Source organism: Aulonocara stuartgranti, assembly GCF_965226115.1.
Source record: "Aulonocara stuartgranti genome assembly, chromosome: 23".
Classification (NCBI taxonomy): Eukaryota; Metazoa; Chordata; class Actinopteri; order Cichliformes; family Cichlidae; genus Aulonocara; species Aulonocara stuartgranti.
In genome coordinates, this window is record NC_138958.1 from 10,169,302 (window position 1) to 10,187,980 (window position 18,679).

The following is an 18,679-nucleotide window of genomic DNA, read 5'->3' on the forward strand; positions in this document are numbered from 1 at the left end:
ATGGAAAGTGTATGACCGAAATCCACACACACATATACCCCTTCCCAAGCTATGGAAGATGCATGTGAAGATATAGCAGTTGATGCTATTCATGGCTGGATTCGCCATGCTTGGCAATATTTGCCCTGCTGATCAACCAGGGCAAACATTGCTTGTGATATGGATAAGGTGCTGTTTTCATTCAAATTCCGGTGCTTTCATTCTATTTTTTTTGTTTTCATTCAAATTCCGTTGTTTTCATTCAAATTACGTTTGTTACAGGAAAAATGATTCTATGTTTCTTTACCTTCTTTTAAATGTACAAAGATGCCTTTTGTCTGCCCTTTGCCTATGGTTAGATTAGTTTAGAATGATCTTTTTAGACTTTCCCAGCAAAGACATCTTGTTTCTGGGACATATTGTTTTAGATTGTTTTATCTCTCACAGCCTTCTCCCAGCTCTCTGCTGACGAGACTAGCGCCACATATGGAGTTGTTTATTTTATTTGTTTTGTATTTTCTTATCCTGTTCTCACTGTCTTTCCTATAAAAATTACCAAGCCACTGTGCATGGTGTGAGTTGTTCTTAGCAGCTCACCCGTGTACACGTTTGATAAAGAAAGTAACTTTGTCTCATTGTGTCTTTATTTCTCCTGGGTCTTTTACAGAGTTTTCCCCCAACATTTCTTGGTCCTTCGAGCCGGATCGCCTCCATCGTGTCCCATCTCCGTGACCAGTCCACGTTGCTCGCCTGTCGACAGCTCACATACTAGGTGTGTGATAAAAGACCAAGAGCGTTAAATTCGAGTCTTGGCCAACGTTCTTAGAAAGCGACCCACGGTGGTGGGGCCCGATCGAGGTGGACCAGACCCGGCGACACTGACCAGGTAGATACAGACACACTGACACAATCTTGCGTAAAAGCGCATTTTGAATTCAGGGAATTTAAAATAGCGGAAGTAGCTCGTCGACTGGTAGCTTTGGAAGCTCGTCGACTGGTAGCGTAGCTCGTCGACTGGTAGCTCTGGGAGCTCGTCGACTGGTAGCTTTGGAGCTCTGGGTAGCTCCCCCAGCTGGGTCTAGGGAGTAAGTAGCTCTGGGAGCTCCCCTTATTATAAGGGTTCCGGTCGCGCGCGTCGAAGCTGTGAGTGTGTGTGTGTGTGTGTGTGTGTGTGTGTATTGTTTTAATTAATGGAGCAAGCTGAATTTTCACGGTCCAATAAGAGACTGAGCTGCTCCTACTGTGTTTTTCTTTTACTGCTATTCACTGACGTGCTGGTGAGTTGAGAGAACGGTCGAGTTCCGTCTCGTAAAGTTCACACCGCTTTTGGAAATAGTCCGAAAGTAGAAGGGCGTGTGAGCAACCACTCTCGTCTCTAATACCAGCGAAGGTGATAGCAGCTGTATTGTGTATATATTACTTAAACAAAAATAAGTAAATACATAAATAAGATGGGTAATCAAGCAAGTGAAATTAAAACTCACTCCTGCTGACGAGCAGTGGTGAGAAAAGAAAAGTCCAGACGCCGGACAAAAACAGTGTCTGTAAACTGAGAGATTTAAGAAAACAAAATATAAACAGTCAGAAGAACAGAACTCAACTGCCAGTTTAGTAAAACCAGAAGACGAGACACTGTGCAGTTCCCACAATCCTTTTAGTAAACCATCACTCACTCCTGCAGCTGCATCTGCAGCAACACCCATATCAGGAAGAACTTAATAATCCCTTATTAAGTGAAAACTAGAGATCAAAGTAGTTTGTAGTTTAAAAGGGTTGAAAACAGACCCCACTGAGTAGATATAAATATAAAAAGTACGAAATAAAGATGAACAAAGGGAAAGTTACAGTAGAAATTATCTTTAGAGTATTTGAAATTAATAATAGCTAGGATAGCAACCTGTAAAGTGATATTAACAATGAAACACAGTTGACATGATGACCATGCCCAGCATGTATAAAATGAATATAAAGCAAATAATTCACACGAAAATATTTTAATAAGGTATATTAAGGCTGTGTCATTGTTCAGCCAAGGACAGTGTGTGAAAAGGTAACTGTCTCCACCTTGGGAAAAGGATGATTCTGCAGGTCATCTGAAGCCCTTGATGGATACAAAATAAAATATAAATAATATATTATAATAGAACTGCCTGGTCCGCCATGCAACAGAGAACAAATGTGACCGCAGATTGGATGAATTCTAAATTATCTGTTTGCCGAATAAGATGATCTAACTAACAAATTGGCTCAGGAGTAGTATAGTGGTACACACTGATAAAATATTATAATATGCTATTGCTGTTATATAAGACAAAGGGTATAATATGAACAATGACATAATATTAATATGAAGAGGCACCTTAATCGGTTATGATGTGAGGTGGATAATTGTTAAGCAGTAGTCTGCATCAAGCTTAAGGTTTGCTGAAACTCAGTGTAATGACATGTGAGATGAAGACAATACGGAGAATAACTAAACTAATGAAGTGCATAGAGGCACTTGACCAGCTTGAAACTTATCATTCTAGAATGACACATTGCTGAGATATAGAGCACACCTATAATAACAACCAATAAGCAAAACCCTGTAGACAACAGCTAAAACTACAGGATTGAGAAGCTGAATTAAATATGTAGACACTGCTAAGCTGATGAACATGTTCCACATTTTCTTTTCTTTTTATTTATTTGTTTCTTTTAGAGCAGAAGCTGCTGTAACACACCCAAAGAAAGACTGTAGGTCTGACCAACCGTCTCAGTCATGGGCAAAAAGATGTCAGTCAATAAAATTCTAAAAGATAATTTATTGACGAAAAATATATCAAGAGATAAAAGATAAAACAGTCCAGTGTCCCACTTAAGAATTGTATAAAAACACACAGTCCCAAGGCCAGAGACAGCTATGACACACGGCCAAGTTGCACTCCACATGTTGCCTTTAACAGGGTTAGAAGTTGTACTTGGAGACCCACCACCCTGCAAGCATATAGTCAGTGGTCACTCAAGCCTCTGCAACCCAGCTGCCTTTAGGCTGTGGCATATAATAGGCCCTGGACTGCACAGAGAGACAAAACGACACACTTAATATAAAATTCATAGCGCAAAACCAATCCATCCCAATCATATCTGATTTCATCACATTACATACCTGCACAGAGAGACAAAACAAAACAGCAGTGGTTGTAGTGTGGGCTATAAGTAGACCAGTGTATCAGTGCAATCAAGTACACCTGCCTCTAATTAGTCCAACCTCATTCCAGCCATTGGCTCACCAAAAATGTGACACACACAAAACCACTCCCAACCCAGTGAAACTTCACACAATAATATGGAGCTGAATTAACACAGGCACATTAGTCTAGTATGTTACAAGCTGCATGCTATTAAAAGCCAACATATGCAGACTTCTGCCTTGTTCGGGTGGCAGCATTTTTTTTTTTCTTTTTCTTTTGTGTCCTGACACGTTTATGTTTTTTGGTTTTGTTTGATTATTTTGTTGGTTTTGGAAACGAATTTAAACGAACTTGTGATAATACTTGAGAGTCACAATGACACATAGTGATTAGGCATATGATTGGAAAATGCCTAGGTTTAGAGCTGTGAGCTATGAGCTGTGAGCAATGCAAAGTTAAATATATATATTTGTATAAATGGGAAACAACCCTAACTTGAAAGTTTGAAATGTGTGAGATCCATGCATTGTTTGAAGAACTAGAAATTATCTAAAACTGCCTTAAGTGAAAATGTAGAGTTGCATCTATTCTCCCAAACAAAAAAAAAACAAAAAAAGGGAGAAGCATTCTGTAACTTAAAAATAAGGCTGACTGTTGACAACAGACTAAAACACTAATTCGCAGGTGGCTATCAGGAACAGAGAGGCGAGCAAAGTCACAAACACCAAGGCCGCAGACAGCCACGCAGAAACAGCAGATAACATAGAGACAACGCCTGCTAGAACCGTGGAGAGGAAGGTCACTTCACACGAGATTGTTGCGCATGTGAAATACACAAAGATAAACAAATAACCATTTATATAGACAGCCAGTATGTTTTCTCTGCTGTGCATCATTTTGCAAAAAATCTGGAAAACCAGAGGAATGATTACACCAACTGGCAAACCAGCATGCCAACCTCTTACAACGCCTACTGACTCTTTCATTACTACAGGCAACAATTTTGCTGACAGAGCAGCAAAATAGGCGGCACAACAGGCAAACATCACATTGATGGCAGTAAACACACATCAGATTCCACTGGATGTGTTGAAAAATGAACAAAAAGCAGCAAGCACAGCAGAGCAGGCAAAATGGCTAAAACACGGTGCAGTTCTGACAAACGACTTAATGATGTGTTATGGCAAGCCAGTGTTGCCAAAATTCCTCCACAAAATGGCGGCATTAGTGACTCATGGCTGTACGCATTTGTCAACGGGGGGACTGACCAGTATTGTCAACTCTCATTTCTACACTGTAAATTCTACACAATACTCTCATTTCTACACTGTAAATTCTACACTGTAAATTTTGAAACCTCAGCAAAACAATTTGTCAGAACATGCATGACGTGTCAAAAATATAATGCTCAGGGTAACCTGCGACCACAAAGAGGCCGTTTTCCAACTCCGCCTCATCCTTTTCACACAATTCATATGGATTTTATTGAACTAAGCGAATGTCAAGGGTCAAAATACGCCCTAGTGGTTATAGACGTGTTCTCAAAGTGGCCGGAAATCTATCCAGTGAAAAAGGCAGATGCAATTTCAGTAGCAAAGTGCCTGTGCAATCACTTCATACCCACATATGGCATCCCAGCTTTGATACGGTCAGACAACGGCACTCATTTTGTAAATGATGTCATCACTAAGGTCTCTGAAGCACTCGGTTTCAGCATAAAACACCACTGTGCTTATCACCCTCAGAGCGCAGGCCTTGTAGAGAGAACTAACGGCACTATAAAACAAAGGCTCAGGAAATGCATGGCAGAAACAGGAAGGCCGTGGCCTGAATGTTTGGGTTTAGTGAAAATGTGGATGCGCTTAACACAAGGCTCCCATAAACTAACTCCATTTGAAATCATTCATGGCAGGCCGTTTCCACTGCCTATTACCAGTCAACCAATAGACAAAGCAATCAGAGAAAACACATTAGCAGAATGGATGTCTAAGCTGTTAGAAAACAAAGAGATCATTGTACATAATCAACAACCTGATGATGTTTCTCCAGTGTCTTGCAGACTAAAGCCCGGTGACTGGGTTCTGATCAAGGTGCTCCAAAGGAACAACTGGAGCACACCCAGGTGGGAGGGGCCATACCAAGTCCTCCTCACTACACCGACCGCTTGCAAAATTGCGGAACGACCATCCTGGATCCATCAGAGTCACTGCAGGCGAGTCAGTGAAGCCATCTAAACACAGCTGACGGCAGGCTTGCCCGCTTGTTGTGATCTCGCCCGGTGGAGGGGTCAGCTTTCCTGGCCGGGGGGTCTACTCGCGACAGGAGGGTGTGTTCCGTCGTCATGAGGTGGTGGCTCTTATCAACTGCAGCGGCCCTGACCATGGCCGGGCTCCTCACCTTTGCTTCCGTGAGGGACAACAAGTCACGCTATGTGGAGAAAAGGCAGACACTGTATGACAAAGGAAAGTACACCAAGTTTCCCCATGGCTACGCCACTAACTTCTGGTGGCAGTTTATGAACACTACAGCTCACTTGAATAACAAAACTGACTGCTATGCATGTACCCATATGCCCCTATCCTCGCAGACGTCTGGCCTGTGGCCGTACAGCATACCTGAAGATCGCAGTTGGTGCCTGTTGGGCCTGGCAACACATCCAGGCTACGGTACTCTTTGGTCCAAAGCCAACTACAGCATCCCAGCGAAAGCAACCTGGAGGTCATCATCACTCACAAATGTGAACTGTTCCGGACAGACATACCTACTGACCTGGCCCCAAGTCTCAGACCCGCTGCCTGATGTAATTCTACTGAACAAACTGAACGCATCACAACTGCCAGTATGTGTGATGAACAATGGCTCGCGGGCAGTGGGGGAGCTGCCTACTCACCTATGTAAGCACATATACACTTTCTGCCCACCAAGGAACGAGAGGAAGTGTATGGCCTGTTCAATCAACGCCACCTGTGCCAGTAACACGACGCTGATGGGCCTAAACTGTCGCTCCGACTACAGCTACCGAATGCCACTACAAACAAAGACTCAGTACCAGACAGGATGTGCACGGACGGCACCCAGCAGCAGAGGAACCAGAGTTTTGGCTGACTGGTACTTCCTATGTGGCAACAAGGCTTATCTGTCACTCCCTGAAGGTTGGGGAGGTCTGTGCGCCCTGGTGGAATTATCAGATCACGTTTTCTTCATGCAAAGTGTTGCACATCATCCAAGCAGCCGGCAGAGACGTGAAGTGGACATCGCCTCCCCCAATTCTTTCGGCATTACTGTGGACACTGGAGTGCCGGGAGAGTTTCGCATCTGGGGAGGTGGAGTGAAATTCTTACAGAGCTTGATCCCCGGCATTGGAGTTGCCGAGGTGCGGGATCATGTGGAAATCAACCGATGTGCTCTGCTACGACACATCAACTTGACTAAGACCCTGGGAACTGCCTTAGCAGGAGAACAGCAGGCCATCAGAACGATGGTGCTGCAGAACAGACTGACACTAGACCTGCTAACAGCATCACAAGGAGGAGTTTGCAAGCTGATCGGGGAAACATGTTGCACTTTTATCCCTGATGGATACGAAACTGGAGGAGACATTTATGAAGCTTTGCAGAATTTGACCGCTCTGCAAAAATATGTCACTGACCACACACCTGGAGCAGCTACAGCACAAGGCTGGCTTGACTGGCTGTTCAGCGGTTCATGGCTGGCTGCTGTAGCAAAGCCATTTTTTCTTCTAGGTCTCATCATGATAGCACTGCTCATATTAGTGTTGTGTGTGTTGCCATGCCTAAGAGTAATGATTTCAAAGATGATAACAACTACAATGACTGCTTATGTTGCCGTGCCTCAAGAAGAACAACGTCCCGTTGCAATTCTGTTAGAGGAGAACTTGTACTAACTGCTAATAAATGACGTGGTGATTAAAAATGACTTGTCAAGTGATCACGCACTGATTAAAACATTAGTAGGTTATGCAGGTTTTCATCCTTTTATTTATCTATTTTTTTTTTTTTTGAAGTTCTCAGTTTTAAACATAAAGTTTTCATTTTAAATATGAAGTTTTCATTATTTTACATATAAAGTTTTCAATTTAAGGTTTGCATCATTTTAAATATAAGGTTTTCATCCTTGTATTTTTTGAAGTTTTCATTTTACATATTAGGTTTTCATCATTTTTTTAAATACAAAGTTTTCATTTTAGTTTTCATCCTTTTATTTTTTGTAGTTTTAGTTTTATTATTTTTTCTTGTTTATTCCACTTGTTATTTCATTTACTATGATTTTCATTTACTATGTTTTTCTTTTTATTATTTTCTTTTGTTTTATTCCTTAGACCAAATGACTGCCATTTCTGCTATGCTGACATTTTGAAAATTTTGGAAATTAAAAAAAAAATTGCCTAAGATACTTAATAAATAACCTTCATAGGCAATTGTTGTATACATTTAAAATAAGTTAAAACAGGAGGGAATGTTACAGGAAAAATGATTCTATGTTTCTTTACCTTCTTTTAAATGTACAAAGATGCCTTTTGTCTGCCCTTTGCCTATGGTTAGATTAGTTTAGAATGATCTTTTTAGACTTTCCCAGCAAAGACATCTTGTTTCTGGGACATATTGTTTTAGATTGTTTTATCTCTCACAGCCTTCTCCCAGCTCTCTGCTGACGAGACTAGCGCCACATATGGAGTTGTTTATTTTATTTGTTTTGTATTTTCTTATCCTGTTCTCACTGTCTTTCCTATAAAAATTACCAAGCCACTGTGCATGGTGTGAGTTGTTCTTAGCAGCTCACCCGTGTACACGTTTGATAAAGAAAGTAACTTTGTCTCATTGTGTCTTTATTTCTCCTGGGTCTTTTACAGAGTTTTCCCCCAACAACGTTCTTTTCATTCAAATTCCGTTGTATTCATTCTAATTCTGTTGTTTTCATTCTAATTCTGTTGTTTTCATTCAAATTCTGTTGCTTTTATTCAAATTCTGTTCATTTCATTCAAATTCCATTGTTTTCATTCAAAATCTGTTGTTTACTTTCAAAATCTGTTGTTTTCATTCAAGTTCTGTTCTTTTCATTCAAATTCTATTGTTTGTTCTCAAATTCTTTTCTTTTCATTCTAATTCTGTTGCTTTCATTCAAATACTGTTCTTTTCATTCAAATTCGATTCTTCTTATTCTAATTCCGTTCTTTTCATTTTAATTACGTTTTGTTCATTCAAATTCCGGTGCTTTCATTCTATTTTATTTGTTTTCATTCAAATTACGTTCTTTTCATTCAAATTCCGTTGTTTTAATTCTAATTCCGTTCTTTTCATTCAAATTCTCTTCTTTTCATTCTAAATCCGTTGTTTTCATTCTAATGCTGTTGTTTTTAATGCAAATGCTGTTCTTCTCATTCTAATTCTACTCTTTTTATTCAAATTCTTTTGTTGTCATTCAAATGCTGTTCTTCTCATTCTAATTCTACTCTTTTTATTCAAATTCTTTTGTTGTCATTCAAATGCTGTTCTTCTCATTCTAATTCTTTTCTTTTCATTTTAATTCCGTTGTTTTCATTCAAATTCCGGTGCTTTCATTCTATTTTTTGTTTTCATTCAAATTCTGTTGTTTTCATTCAAATTCTCTTCTTTTCATTCTAATTCCGTTGTTTTCATTCAAATTCTGTTGTTTTTATTCAAATGCTGTTCTTCTCATTCTAATTCTACTCTTTTTATTGAAATTCTGTAGTTTTCATTCAAATACTGTTCTTTTCATTTTAATTCCATTGTTTTCATTCAAATTCCCGTGCTTTCAATCTAACCCTTTTGTTTTCATTCAAATGCTGTTCTTTTCATTCTAATTCCATTCTTTGATTCTGTTCTTTTCATTCAAATTCTTTTCTTTTCATTCTAATTCTGTTGTTTTCATTCAAATTCTGTTGTTTTTATTCAAATTCTGTTGTTTTCATTCAAATTCTGTTGTTTTTATTCTAATTCCGTTGTTTACATTCAAATTCTGTTGTTTTTATTCAAATGCTGTTCTTCTCATTCTAATTCTACTCTTTTTATTCAAATTCTTTTGTTTTCATTCAAATTCTGTTCTTCTCATTCTAATTCTTTTCTTTTCATTTTAATTCCGTTGTTTTCATTCAAATTCCGGTGCTTTCATTCTATTTTTTTTTGTTTTCATTCAAATTCCATTGTTTTCATTCTAATTCCGTTGTTTTCATTCAAATTCTCTTCTTTTCATTCTAATTCCATTGTTTTCATTCAAATTCTCTTCTTTTCATTCTAATTCCATTGTTTTCATTCAAATTCTCTTCTTTTCATTCTAATTCCATTGTTTTCATTCAAATTCTCTTCTTTTCATTCTAATTCCATTGTTTTCATTCAAATTCTCTTCTTTTCATTCTAATTCCGTTGTTTTCATTCAAATTCTGTTGTTTTTATTCAAATGCTGTTCTTTTATTTTTAATTCTGTTGTTTTCATTCAAATTCCCGTGCTTTCATTCTAATTCTTTTGTTTTCATTCAAATTAGGTTCTTTTCATTCTAATTCCGTTGTTTTCATTCAAATTCCCGTGCTTTCATTCTAATTCTTTTGTTTTCATTCAAAATCTGTTCTTTTCATTCACATTCTTTTGTTTTCATTCAAATTCGATTCTTCTCATTCTAATTCTGTTCTTTTCATTCTAATTCCGTTGTTTTCATTCAAATTCCGGTGCTTTCATTCTATTTTTTTTTGTTTTCATTCAAATTCCGTTCTTGTCATTCAAATTCTCTTCTTTTCATTCTAATTATGTTGTTTTCATTCAAATTCTGTTATTTTTATTCAAATGCTGTTCTTCTCATTCTAATTCTACTCTTTTTATCCAAATTCTGTTGTTTTCATTCAAATTCTGTTCTTTTCATTCTAATTCCTTTGTTTTCATTCAAATTCTCTTCTTTTCATTCAAATTCCATTCTTTTCCTTTAAATTCCGTTGCTTTCATTCAAAATCTGTCCTTTTCATTCACATTCTGTTGTTTTCATTCAAATACGATTCTTCTCATTCTAATTCTGTTCTTTTCATTTCAATTCCGTTGTTTTCATTCAAATTCTGTTGTTTTCATTCAAATTCTGTTGTTTTCATTCAAATTCTCTTCTTTTCATTCTAATTCCGTTGTTTTCATTCAAATTCTGTTGTTTTTATTCAAATGCTGTTCTTTTATTTTTAATTCCTTTGTTTTCATTCAAATTAGGTTCTTTTCATTCTAATTCCGTTGTTTTCATTCAAATTCCCGTGCTTTCATTCTAATTCTTTTGTTTTCATTCAAAATCTGTTCTTGTCATTCAAATTCCTTTGTTTTCATTCTAATTCCGTTGTTTTCATTCAAATTCTCTTCTTTTCATTCTAATTATGTTGTTTTCATTCAAATTCTGTTATTTTTATTCAAATGCTGTTCTTCTCATTCTAATTCTACTCTTTTTATCCAAATTCTGTTGTTTTCATTCAAATTCTCTTCTTTTCATTCTAATTCCGTTGTTTTCATTCAAATTCTGTTGTTTTTATTCAAATGCTGTTCTTTTATTTTTAATTCCGTTGTTTTCATTCAAATTCCCGTGCTTTCATTCTAATTCCGTTGTTTTCATTCAAATTCCCGTGCTTTCATTCTAATTCTTTTGTTTTCATTCAAATGGCGTTCTTTTCATTGAAATTCCATTCTTTTGATTCAAATTCTGTTGTTTTCATTCAAATTCTGTTGTTTTCATTCAAATTCTGTTGTTTTCATTCTAATTCTGTTCTTTTCATTCTAATTCCGTTGTTTTCATTCAAACGTTGTTGTTTTTATTCAAATGCAGTTCTTCTCATTCTAATTCTTTTCATTTCATTTTAATTCCGTTGTTTTCATTCAAATACTGTTCTTTTCATTCAAATTCTGTAGTTTTCATTCAAATATTGTTCTTTTCATTCAAATTCTGTAGTTTTCATTCAAATACTGTTCTTTTCATTTTAATTCCGTTGTTTTCATTCAAATTCCCGTGCTTTCAATCTAACCCTTTTGTTTTCATTCAAATTCCATTCTTTGATTCTGTTCTTTTCATTCAAATTCCATTCTTTTCCTTTAAATTCCGTTGCTTTCATTCAAATTCTGTTCTTTTCATTCAAATTCTTTTCTTTTCATTCTAATTCTGTTGTTTTCATTCAAATTCTGTTGTTTTTATTCTAATTCTGTTGTTTACTTTCAAATGCTTTTCTTCTCATTCTAATTCTACTCTTTTTATTCAAATTCTTTTGTTTTCATTCAAAATCTGTCCTTTTCATTCACATTCTGTTGTTTTCATTCAAATATGATTCTTCTCATTCTAATTCTACTCTTTTTATTCAAATTCTTTTGTTTTCATTCAAATTCTGTTCTTCTCATTCTAATTCTTTTCTTTTCATTTTAATTCCGTTGTTTTCATTCAAATTCCGGTGCTTTCATTCTATTTTTTTCTCTTTTCATTCAAATTCTGTTCTTTTCATTCAAATTCCATTCTTTTCCTTTAAATTCCATTGTTTTCATTCAAAATCTGTTCTTTTCATTCACATTCCATTGTTTTCATTCAAATTCTATTGTTTGTTCTCAAATTCTGTTCTTTTCATTTTAATTCCGTTGTTTTCATTCAAATTCCGGTGCTTTCATTCTAATTTTTTTTTGTTTTCATTCAAATTCCATTGTTTTCATTCTAATTCCATTGTTTTCATTCAAATTCTCTTCTTTTCATTCTAATTCCGTTGTTTTCATTCAAATTCTGTTGTTTTTATTCAAATGCGGTTCTTCTCATTCTAATTCTACTCTTTTCATTTTAATTCCGTTGTTTTCATTCAAATACTGTTCTTTTCATTCAAATTCTGTAGTTTTCATTCAAATACTGTTCTTTTCATTCAAATTCTGTAGTTTTCATTCAAATACTGTTCTTTTCATTTTAATTCCGTTGTTTTCATTCAAATTCCCGTGCTTTCAATCTAACCCTTTTGTTTTCATTCAAATTGCGTTCTTTTCATTCAAATTCCATTCTTTGATTCTGTTCTTTTCATTCAAATTCCATTCTTTTCCTTTAAATTCCGTTGCTTTCATTCAAAATCTGTCCTTTTCATTCACATTCTGTTGTTTTCATTCAAATACGATTCTTCTCATTCTAATTCTGTTCTTTTCATTTCAATTCCGTTGTTTTCATTCAAATTCCGGTGCTTTCATTCTAATTCCTTTGTTTTCATTCAAATTAGGTTCTTTTCATTCTAATTCCGTTGTTTTCATTCAAATTCCCGTGCTTTCATTCAAATTCTTTGTTTTCATTCAAATTCCGTTCTTGTCATTCAAATTCGGTTGTTTTCATTCTAATTCCGTTGTTTTCATTCAAATTCTCTTCTTTTCATTCTAATTATGTTGTTTTCATTCAAATTCTGTTATTTTTATTCAAATGCTGTTCTTCTCATTCTAATTCTACTCTTTTTATCCAAATTCTGTTGTTTTCATTCAAATTCTGTTCTTTTCATTCTAATTCCTTTGTTTTCATTCAAATTCTCTTCTTATCATTCTAATTCCGTTGTTTTCATTCAAATTCTGTTGTTTTCATTCAAATTCTCTTCTTTTCATTCTAATTCCGTTGTTTTCATTCAAATTCTGTTGTTTTCATTCAAATGCTGTTCTTCTCATTCTAATTCTCCTCTTTTCATTTTAATTTCGTTTTTTTCATTCAAATTCTCTTCTTTTCATTCTAATTCCGTTGTTTTCATTCAAATTCTGTTGTTTTCATTCAAATTCTCTTCTTTTCATTCTAATTCCGTTGTTTTCATTCAAATTCTGTTGTTTTCATTCAAATGCTGTTCTTCTCATTCTAATTCTCCTCTTTTCATTTTAATTTCGTTTTTTTCATTCAAATTCCCCGTGCTTTCATTCTAATGCTTTTGTTTTCATTAAAATTGCATTCTTTTCATTCAAATTGCATTCTTTTCATTCTTATTCTTTTGTTTTCATTCAAATTCTGTTCTTTTCATTCAAATTCTATTGTTTGTTTTCAAATTCTGTCCTTTTCATTCTAATTCCGTTGCTTTCATTCAAATACTGTTGTTTTCATTCAAATTCTGTTCTTTTCATTCTAATTCGGTTCTTTTCATTCTAATTCCTTTGTTTTCATTCAAATTCTCTTCTTTTCATTCGAATTCCTTTGTTTTCATTCAAATTAGGTTCTTTTCATTCTAATTCCGTTGTTTTCATTCAAATTCCCGTGCTTTCATTCTAATTCTTTTGTTTTCATTCAAAATCTGTTCTTTTCATTCACATTCTTTTGTTTTCATTCAAATTCGATTCTTCTCATTCTAATTCTGTTCTTTTCATTTTAATTCCGTTGTTTTCATTCAAATTCTGTTCTTTTCATTCTAATTCCTTTGTTTTCATTCAAATTCTGTCCTTTTCATTCTAATTCCGTTGCTTTCATTCAAATACTGTTGTTTTCATTCAAATTCTGTTCTTTTCATTCTAATTCGGTTCTTTTCATTCTAATTCCTTTGTTTTCATTCAAATTCTCTTCTTTTCATTCTAATTCCTTTGTTTTCATTCAAATTAGGTTCTTTTCATTCTAATTCCGTTGTTTTCATTCAAATTCCTTTGCTTTCATTCTAATTCTTTTGTTTTCATTCAAAATCTGTTCTTGTCATTCAAATTCCTTTGTTTTCATTCTAATTCCGTTGTTTTCATTCAAATTCTCTTCTTTTCATTCTAATTATGTTGTTTTCATTCAAATTCTGTTATTTTTATTCAAATGCTGTTCTTCTCATTCTAATTCTACTCTTTTTATCCAAATTCTGTTGTTTTCATTCAAATTCTCTTCTTTTCATTCTAATTCCGTTGTTTTCATTCAAATTCTGTTGTTTTTATTCAAATGCTGTTCTTTTATTTTTAATTCCGTTGTTTTCATTCAAATTCCCGTGCTTTCATTCTAATTCCGTTGTTTTCATTCAAATTCCCGTGCTTTCATTCTAATTCTTTTGTTTTCATTCAAATGGCGTTCTTTTCATTGAAATTCCATTCTTTTGATTCAAATTCTGTTGTTTTCATTCAAATTCTGTTGTTTTCATTCTAATTCTGTTCTTTTCATTCTAATTCCGTTGTTTTCATTCAAACGTTGTTGTTTTTATTCAAATGCTGTTCTTCTCATTCCAATTCTTTTCATTTCATTTTAATTCCGTTGTTTTCATTCAAATTCCCGTGCTTTCATTCTAATTCCGTTGTTTTCATTCAAATTCCCGTGCTTGCATTCTAATGCTTTTGTTTTCTTTCAAATTGCGTTCTTTTCATTCAAATTCTGTTGTTTTCATTCAAATTCTGTTGTTTTTATTCAAATGCCTTTGTTTTCATTCAAATTCTGTTATTTTCATTCAAATGCTGTTCTTCTCATTCTAATTCTTTTGTTTTCATTTCAATTCTGTTGTTTTCATTCAAATTCCCGTGCTTTCATTCTAATGCTTTTGTTTTCATTAAAATTGCATTCTTTTCATTCAAATTCCATTCTTTTGATTCCAATTCTTTTGTTTTCATTCAAATTCTGTTCTTTTCATTCAAATTCTATTGTTTGTTCTCAAATTGTGTTCTTTTCATTCTAATTCTTTTGTTTTCATTTAAAATCTTAAAATTCAAATTCGATTCTTCTCATTCTAATTCTGTTCTTTTCATTTTAATTCCGTTGTTTTCATTCAAATTCCGGTGCTTTCATTCTATTTTTTTTGTTTTCATTCAAATTCTGTTCTGTTCATTCACATTTCATTCTTTTCCTTTAAATTCTGTTGCTTTCATTCAAATTGTTCTTTTCATTTTAATTCCGTTGTTTTCATTCAAATTCCGGTGCTTTCATTCTATTTTTTTTTTGTTTTCATTCAAATTCCGTTCTTGTCATTCAAATTCCTTTGTTTTCATTCTAATTCCGTTGTTTTCATTCAAATTCTCTTCTTTTCATTCTAATTATGTTGTTTTCATTCAAATTCTGTTATTTTTATTCAAATGCTGTTCTTCTCATTCTAATTCTACTCTTTTTATCCAAATTCTGTTGTTTTCATTCAAATTCTCTTCTTTTCATTCTAATTCCGTTGTTTTCATTCAAATTCTGTTGTTTTTATTCAAATGCTGTTCTTTTATTTTTAATTCCGTTGTTTTCATTCAAATTCCCGTGCTTTCATTCTAATTCCGTTGTTTTCATTCAAATTCCCGTGCTTTCATTCTAATTCTTTTGTTTTCATTCAAATGGCGTTCTTTTCATTGAAATTCCATTCTTTTGATTCAAATTCTGTTGTTTTCATTCAAATACTGTTCTTTACATTCTAATTCCGTTGTTTTCATTCAAACGTTGTTGTTTTTATTCAAATGCAGTTCTTCTCATTCTAATTCTTTTCATTTCATTTTAATTCCGTTGTTTTCATTCAAATACTGTTCTTTTCATTCAAATTCTGTAGTTTTCATTCAAATATTGTTCTTTTCATTCTAATTCCGTTGTTTTCATTCAAATTCTGTTGTTTTCATTCAAATTCTTTTGTTGTCATTCAAATGCTGTTCTTCTCATTCTAATTCTACTCTTTTTATTCAAATTCTTTTGTTGTCATTCAAATGCTGTTCTTCTCATTCTAATTCTTTTCTTTTCATTTTAATTCCGTTGTTTTCATTCAAATTCCGGTGCTTTCATTCTATTTTTTGTTTTCATTCAAATTCTGTTGTTTTCATTCAAATTCTCTTCTTTTCATTCTAATTCCGTTGTTTTCATTCAAATTCTGTTGTTTTTATTCAAATGCTGTTCTTCTCATTCTAATTCTACTCTTTTTATTGAAATTCTGTAGTTTTCATTCAAATACTGTTCTTTTCATTTTAATTCCATTGTTTTCATTCAAATTCCCGTGCTTTCAATCTAACCCTTTTGTTTTCATTCAAATGCTGTTCTTTTCATTCTAATTCCATTCTTTGATTCTGTTCTTTTCATTCAAATTCTTTTCTTTTCATTCTAATTCTGTTGTTTTCATTCAAATTCTGTTGTTTTTATTCAAATTCTGTTGTTTTCATTCAAATTCTGTTGTTTTTATTCTAATTCCGTTGTTTACATTCAAATTCTGTTGTTTTTATTCAAATGCTGTTCTTCTCATTCTAATTCTACTCTTTTTATTCAAATTCTTTTGTTTTCATTCAAATTCTGTTCTTCTCATTCTAATTCTTTTCTTTTCATTTTAATTCCGTTGTTTTCATTCAAATTCCGGTGCTTTCATTCTATTTTTTTTTGTTTTCATTCAAATTCTGTTCTTCTCATTCTAATTCTTTTCTTTTCATTTTAATTCCATTGTTTTCATTCAAATTCTCTTCTTTTCATTCTAATTCCATTGTTTTCATTCAAATTCTCTTCTTTTCATTCTAATTCCATTGTTTTCATTCAAATTCTCTTCTTTTCATTCTAATTCCATTGTTTTCATTCAAATTCTCTTCTTTTCATTCTAATTCCGTTGTTTTCATTCAAATTCTGTTGTTTTTATTCAAATGCTGTTCTTTTATTTTTAATTCTGTTGTTTTCATTCAAATTCCCGTGCTTTCATTCTAATTCCGTTGTTTTCATTCAAATTCCGGTGCTTTCATTCTATTTTTTTTTGTTTTCATTCAAATTCCATTGTTTTCATTCTAATTCCGTTGTTTTCATTCAAATTCTCTTCTTTTCATTCTAATTCCATTGTTTTCATTCAAATTAGGTTCTTTTCATTCTAATTCCGTTGTTTTCATTCAAATTCCCGTGCTTTCATTCTAATTCTTTTGTTTTCATTCAAAATCTGTTCTTTTCATTCACATTCTTTTGTTTTCATTCAAATTCGATTCTTCTCATTCTAATTCTGTTCTTTTCATTCTAATTCCGTTGTTTTCATTCAAATTCCGGTGCTTTCATTCTATTTTTTTTTGTTTTCATTCAAATTCCGTTCTTGTCATTCAAATTCTCTTCTTTTCATTCTAATTATGTTGTTTTCATTCAAATTCTGTTATTTTTATTCAAATGCTGTTCTTCTCATTCTAATTCTACTCTTTTTATCCAAATTCTGTTGTTTTCATTCAAATTCTGTTCTTTTCATTCTAATTCCTTTGTTTTCATTCAAATTCTCTTCTTTTCATTCAAATTCCATTCTTTTCCTTTAAATTCCGTTGCTTTCATTCAAAATCTGTCCTTTTCATTCACATTCTGTTGTTTTCATTCAAATACGATTCTTCTCATTCTAATTCTGTTCTTTTCATTTCAATTCCGTTGTTTTCATTCAAATTCTGTTGTTTTCATTCAAATTCTGTTGTTTTCATTCAAATTCTCTTCTTTTCATTCTAATTCCGTTGTTTTCATTCAAATTCTGTTGTTTTTATTCAAATGCTGTTCTTTTATTTTTAATTCCTTTGTTTTCATTCAAATTAGGTTCTTTTCATTCTAATTCCGTTGTTTTCATTCAAATTCCCGTGCTTTCATTCTAATTCTTTTGTTTTCATTCAAAATCTGTTCTTGTCATTCAAATTCCTTTGTTTTCATTCTAATTCCGTTGTTTTCATTCAAATTCTCTTCTTTTCATTCTAATTATGTTGTTTTCATTCAAATTCTGTTATTTTTATTCAAATGCTGTTCTTCTCATTCTAATTCTACTCTTTTTATCCAAATTCTGTTGTTTTCATTCAAATTCTCTTCTTTTCATTCTAATTCCGTTGTTTTCATTCAAATTCTGTTGTTTTTATTCAAATGCTGTTCTTTTATTTTTAATTCCGTTGTTTTCATTCAAATTCCCGTGCTTTCATTCTAATTCCGTTGTTTTCATTCAAATTCCCGTGCTTTCATTCTAATTCTTTTGTTTTCATTCAAATGGCGTTCTTTTCATTGAAATTCCATTCTTTTGATTCAAATTCTGTTGTTTTCATTCAAATTCTGTTGTTTTCATTCAAATTCTGTTGTTTTCATTCTAATTCTGTTCTTTTCATTCTAATTCCGTTGTTTTCATTCAAACGTTGTTGTTTTTATTCAAATGCAGTTCTTCTCATTCTAATTCTTTTCATTTCATTTTAATTCCGTTGTTTTCATTCAAATACTGTTCTTTTCATTCAAATTCTGTAGTTTTCATTCAAATATTGTTCTTTTCATTCAAATTCTGTAGTTTTCATTCAAATACTGTTCTTTTCATTTTAATTCCGTTGTTTTCATTCAAATTCCCGTGCTTTCAATCTAACCCTTTTGTTTTCATTCAAATTCCATTCTTTGATTCTGTTCTTTTCATTCAAATTCCATTCTTTTCCTTTAAATTCCGTTGCTTTCATTCAAATTCTGTTCTTTTCATTCAAATTCTTTTCTTTTCATTCTAATTCTGTTGTTTTCATTCAAATTCTGTTGTTTTTATTCTAATTCTGTTGTTTACTTTCAAATGCTTTTCTTCTCATTCTAATTCTACTCTTTTTATTCAAATTCTTTTGTTTTCATTCAAAATCTGTCCTTTTCATTCACATTCTGTTGTTTTCATTCAAATATGATTCTTCTCATTCTA

At 33.0% G+C, this 18,679-nt stretch overlaps 1 protein-coding gene across 1 annotated transcript; it reads left to right on the forward strand.

Moving 5' to 3' along the window:
* Positions 1-264: 264 nt before the first annotated feature.
* LOC309700430 (uncharacterized protein) lies at positions 265-7,056 on the forward strand (the record flags this gene model as incomplete). Its single annotated transcript, XM_082523943.1, has 2 exons — positions 265-865; positions 5,202-7,056. Exon 2 carries the CDS (start codon positions 5,494-5,496, stop codon positions 7,054-7,056), a length of 1,563 nt encoding a protein of 520 aa, XP_082380069.1. The 5' UTR covers positions 265-865; positions 5,202-5,493.
* Between the last annotated feature and the right edge of the window lie 11,623 nt (positions 7,057-18,679).